Source organism: Solanum dulcamara, chromosome 1, assembly GCF_947179165.1.
Source record: "Solanum dulcamara chromosome 1, daSolDulc1.2, whole genome shotgun sequence".
Taxonomy (NCBI): Eukaryota; Viridiplantae; Streptophyta; class Magnoliopsida; order Solanales; family Solanaceae; genus Solanum; species Solanum dulcamara.
Window position 1 is genome coordinate 7138625 of NC_077237.1, and position 6000 is coordinate 7144624.

Here is a 6000-nt window from a genome sequence, read left to right on the forward strand (position 1 = left end):
ATTCAATTAATAATAACTATCAATCACTATAACAAATAAAGGATTTTGCGGCAATAATATAATTGTCGTTATGTTATATTTAACGACAATAGTAAATATGATTTTTATAACCAACACTCAATATAAATGTCGTTAAAGGATTTAGTGATTCTAAATGCAATGCATTATTAGATTCGGCCAAGAGTAACCTTGAAAAACTTCTGCTTTACGAAGAAAGACAGAGAATAAGCACTTTGAACCAAATTCAGAACTTGTCTCTGTATGGCAGGAAGCTTTCAATTTATTTCATACGTTACTTTCTTCTCAAGGTTCGGTGCTTGAAGATGAGATCCTTGAGACCATCCCCTCACTCAATTGTCGCTAAATATTTTTGCGGCAATAACTATTGCCGCTAAAAGGAAACTCTATTGCCACTAAATGTCTCTTTTATTGTAGTGAATGTCCTTTCCGTTTCAATATTTTTAATAACTGAGAAATCCCCAGGGCCGGTAGAACATGGTTAACACTAGATTGATGGGTTGTTCTTTCTACCCTTCTTCACTTAAAAATCAGGCTTTTATTTGTGGCAGGCGATAAACCAGTGACATGCGTCTACCCACACATCACGTGTTGCACTCTTACCGCTAGATTTTTTTTTAAAAAAAGTCTATATTAGCATGCAAACAGTAACATCCGAATTGCTAGCTTTGAATTCAGTTGGCAATACCAAGATAAGTTATTGAATACATCCTCCATCTCAAGCAATAAACGGACAGATTTACACACCATGTTAAATCCACTTAAGTCAAAAATATTTTACATAGATGTCTCTCTAAAAGATCCATTGTGCCAGTCAAAGTCTATCCATTTATTAGCAGTGTTTCAGGTTTGACAAAGTTATTTTAAAAGCAAGAAAACATAGCAATCTGACTTTCACTAGCAGCAGCACCCGTGTAGATCGAGAATTTAAATTTGATATGTTCAATTTTTTAAGATGCATTGTATTCATTGTATTGTTAAAATTATAGATTCAGATTTAATATCTCTTGATGTTTTAATAGGTTTGTACATATATGTTTCTATACTCTTGTGTCGAAAATTATGAATTCAGATATACATCTGCCCCCATATTTTAAAGATATCTTTGTTGCTTTGAGAAATAATAAGAGTTGGTGAGCAGTCATGAATTTTCTTCCCCTTGAAGGTTTCCCACGTAAATTTTGTATGTTCCTTTTCTTTTTTTTTGTCTCATGACAACATCGTGTGTCGTGCCATGTCTCATTCCATTTGGGGATATGACATTTAACCCTCCTTTCCTTTAGTTTTTTCCTTTGCATTGTCCCTTATTCAATCTGATGATGTTTTTGTCTTCCTCAGGAAATAGATAAGATAGAGAAAAAAGAGAAATTTTTTGCAGTCAAATGGATGAGACTTTAACAGTAGAACTCTGTAATAGAAAAATGGAGAAAAAAACCAAAATAATTTTCACTTCCCAGCCTGAAAGGGTCTCTCTCTTGAATGATTCAAATAATATCTAACTAATCTAAGCATTGTCCTTTTCTTGCCTTTCTCATCTTTCCATGTAAGTATCAAAGTAATAGTTTAGTAACTAAAATGTTAGTACCTATTGGCAGAAGTTCTTTAATGTGCACCTCTTTCAACACCAAATGAAACGAAAACAAAAGACAATATATAAACGTGCTTTTGGTCTCAGCTGACATCTATGATCTCGAACATTGGATGTGTACAAATAGATACTTAAAACTTATATAGAATTGAACAATTAAACATACGCATTCTACTAGGTGGGAAAGATTGTTTCCTATAAACCATTAATTTAATTGTTCGGTAACAAATACCCAATGTAATCCCACTAAGAGAGGGTAGGATGTATGTAAACCTTACCTTCTAGGTAGAGAGACTTGTTTCCTATAGGTTCATCAACTGATCTTGCACTTTCTGGAAAAAAATGATGAACACAAAAATATGTCTCTCATATCCCTATCTTTCAATCTAATCTAAATGTCAAGAAGTAGAGACATTTATATTTCAGAATATATGTTGCAGCTTTAACTTTTTTGTTGTCAGTACTCTGAAAATCATTTTCTTGCGCTGAGGGTCATCGAAAACAACCTTTCTATACGACAAAGGTAGGATAAGGTTTGCATACACGCAACCTTTCCAAACCTACTTATGGAATCACACTGGGTATGTTGTTGTTGCTATGCTGCAGCTTCTTCATTTCAAAGCATATGTTGTTCCTTTCCTCTCCAAATAACCCAAGGATGTAAAGCAGGGAGAGTGCTCCAAATGGCCGTGTTGTTTTCCAACTTCTTCCTTCCCATACAGCTCCATAGTGCTCTTTTGCCAATTTAACATTGAATAGGACTGAAAAATGGGCATTAAGCTTTGCTCTTGGGTAGTTACCTTGAAGCTGGATTTGTCGATGCATCAGAACTGTGGCTTACTTGAAGCTGGTGTCTTTTGTTCCGAGCTCCTCAGAGAGACAGGTTAACTATCAGTAGCATATAAACAGAACTAGTTCTTTCCTCTGCTGCCCTAAGCAGTGAAAACATAACTGTGTCGAAGTTCCACTCTCAATGTTTTGGTTATAGACATCTAGCTAAGGATCTCCATAACGACACAGCATTCCATTAGGAGAATCCCATGAATTTCTGAAATATCTTTGCATCTTCCATGGGATAAATAGATTCTACCGAATCATTAGCCTACAAAGGCACAATTATCAACTTGATGAAATGAAAGACCGATCACCAACCACTACAAAGACACTAGTTCAGCATACTGATGATCAAATGAGGATGTGTTTTATATGTTCAAAATGCCAAGCATATAACAGGTATGATACTTCGAAATGATTACTACTTTACACGAATCTACAAGGCAAATACAGGACTACCTATTGATAGTGTCAATGGAAATGGTGCAAGGTAACTTACCATTCTGTCTGTGAGCAATGATAGCCTTTTGATCATCCAGTCCAACGCTTGGCTGGTAGCTTCCTCCAGAACAAGAAGGCACACCAAACACAAGTAAAAAAAAAAGTAACTCAAATGTTGAAAACAAAGAAATAAAAAAACAACATGGAATAACCAGCTGGATCTTTAAGAAAACAAAACTTGGAGCACCAAATCAAAGATTAGATCCAGCAAAACGGGGATGAACAAGGTACCAAGCAAGAAATCCAGCAAAATACTTAAATTTCCAGAAATAAGGCACAAACTTAACATAAACTAGTTCTGGAACCAAAACGCCAATGATTTCCCTTAACTATGTTTATTTACATGTAAACCTCCATGCGTTGTTCAACTTATGCCATTCATAAGTACACCCATTTAGCTCATAGCAGTAACTGAAACTATCGACTAAGATTCTATTCACTAGGTAATCCTCTAAATCAACTGTAAGCTAGAAACAATAAACTACACAAGTTGGAACATCGATTCCATATGACCATAATATTTACAGATATTCCTAGTCTTCATGTCTCTACATGGGAAAGTTGAAATTCGGATACCCTCCTTGATTCTGAAGACTGTTTTGAGGTGGCACCATCTTCGTATCCACAGCGGTGGTAATGTCATGTATGCTCGACCTTTTCCGTTCTTTTTTCATCGACTGCTGTCTAAGGTAGTATTTTTGAGCATGACTGGCCACCTGTGTCGGTGTCCTCGTTACCACTACATTTCTTGAAATGCTCCTCCAGTCACCCTTCCCATATTTGTCCAGCCCAATAAGGAATAACCTAAGACAAAAGACAAGGTTTTCTAAGTCAAATCCAAACAATAGCAATACCAACTATCTCGTAAGTCAACATATATCTCGAATAATATAATTAGATCTATTAGTACTATATCTGTGATGTCTGATAAATACCACCTAACAACCATGAAGAAGAATTCAATAAAGTTTTTCAATTTTCAGCAACTATATTAGCCGTACCACGGGGTAGTCAAAAACTGACCTTTTGACTTAATTCAAAGAAGTTAGTAATAAACAATGAAAGAACTTATCAATGCTTATCATAAACACTCAGCTTAAGCTTATTCATTAGGATGCTAAATGTCTCCATCTGTAAAAGAAAATGTCCTAGCCCGGACCAAAATCCCCTATTTTATTCTATGGCACTTAATTGGAACTCAACCGTTGTATCTCTACGAGGTAGGGATAAGGTTTTGCATATACTCTTACTCCTCGCCAGACTCCACTTATAAACTTTCATTGGGTATGTTGTGGTACTTAATTGGAAGTCGTTTACAAAACGGATCACACAACCACCAATAACTCCACCTCAACTTCAAGCAAGTCAGATCAAGATACTCACAATCCATTTCATTCTATTTAGATCAGTTCACAAAGATGGATTGCACAACTCAACACAACAACTACTACTAATACAGTCCTCACTATCCCATTTTACCATTTGAACAACCTTCAAAGTGGATTACACAACTAAAACAGATTCTCTATTAAAAAAATCATGAAATGGCACAGAAACAAAGAAAAGATGCAGCTGAGCCTGAAATCAAAAACTAGGGGGGCATTTGACCATGATTTTTTTTACTTTTTTCCAGAGTTCAACACGTTTGGCCATAAAACTCAAGAAAAAGAAAAACACCAAAACATTGTTTTCACTTTTTTCACTACACCAATTTTCAAATACTCACTTTGTTTCAATTTCTTTGACCTATTTTACTTTTCAGTCCATTTGGACTTTAAAAAACTCTTTTAATTTCAAACTTTCCAGATTACCACAGGATTAAAGAATACTCCCTCCTTCCCATATTAGATTACCTTTACTATTTTACCCTTGTTCATATCAATGAACTATACATAAAGTATAAAATTAGCTAATATTGAGAATTATTCACATTCAAAAAGCCATATTTGTATGGTAAAATGTGAAAAAAATAATTCAAGTAATATGGGACAAACCTATTTATTAAGATGCCCATCTATCTAGTATGGTATGGAGGTAATATTAGGTTCAAAAGTTTCATTATTTTCTTAAATTCTATGTCAAATCAAAATAAGTCAAAAAAAACTACCCTTTTTTTTTCAAATAATCACAATTTTCACGGCCAAAGACCCCTAGAATTACCAAGAAAAATTCAAAAAAAAATACAATTGCAATCCACACAGAAACCCCTTTTCCAAAATCCCAACAAAAATCGCATTAAACCCTAAAATCAAAACTTCAAAAACAAACCTGTGTTCTTCCTCTGTCCATGGTGTCCCTTTTTTCCTCTCAACTTCCTGTTTCTTGTTCGACCCAAACGAGATCTGGCTCGTTTTACTATCCGATTCCCAATCAAACGAATCATCAGGATAACTCGGCGGCTCTACTCTCCCTGAATCAATCTCAAAAACATCATGAACAAGTGCATCATAGTGAGCCATAATATCCTCCGCCGTCCTTCCCGGAACATGATTAGCGATTTTCTGCCACCGTTCAATATCGTTTTCGGAATACATAACAAGGGCTTGTTCGAATAACTTGTCTTCGAATCTCGTCCATGTCGAATTCGAATGAACTATCGCCGGCGAATCGCCGATCATCCACCGATTGTTCGCCGGATACATCATAGTATCTTGTTTGGAATCCAATAAAAAAGAACAGTTTGAAAAGAGGGTATTGGTGAGGAATTTAAGGAGGTTTTGGGTAAAAATAATCCAATCCACCATAGTATATATATAGACAAAAAACTAAATATTTTTAAATATATTTTAAAAAATATATATATTCCTTTTGATTTTTGAAAACTTTTACTTGTGCATTATATTATTTTTTTTGAAGAAAAATAATTTTTTTCTTTCGTGTTTTAATTTCGAAATTATTACTTATTCTCTAAATTATTTATTAAGACCTAAAATTATGAGTTAATTAATATAAGTATTTAATAGAATATTCATATTGATCATTATTTTTTAAAAAGTTGAAGAGTTCAAATTGGACACTTTCTCTCTCAAATTATTTGTCCTATTTTTTTATTAACTTTA

At 34.4% G+C, this 6000-nt stretch overlaps 1 protein-coding gene across 1 annotated transcript; it reads right to left on the minus strand.

Moving 5' to 3' along the window:
• Positions 1–3169: 3169 nt before the first annotated feature.
• LOC129900170 (transcription factor SRM1-like) lies at positions 3170–5657 on the minus strand. The gene is made up of 2 exons (XM_055975111.1): positions 5210–5657; positions 3170–3745 (listed from the first exon to the last, which is right to left on the minus strand). The coding sequence occupies exons 1-2, from the start codon at positions 5584–5586 to the stop codon at positions 3490–3492; spliced, it is 633 nt and encodes a 210-aa protein (XP_055831086.1). The 5' UTR covers positions 5587–5657; the 3' UTR covers positions 3170–3489.
• Between the last annotated feature and the right edge of the window lie 343 nt (positions 5658–6000).

What these genes read in the sequence shown, in the direction of transcription:
- LOC129900170 (XM_055975111.1), bottom strand. Translation starts at nt 5,586, where the DNA reads ATGATGTATCCGGCGAACAATCGGTGGATGATCGGCGATTCGCCGGCG. An exon ending in TGGACAGAGGAAGAACACAG is followed by an intron (nt 3,746 to 5,209) that starts GTTTGTTTTTGA and finishes CTTTTGTCTTAG; the next exon opens with GTTATTCCTTATTGGGCTGG.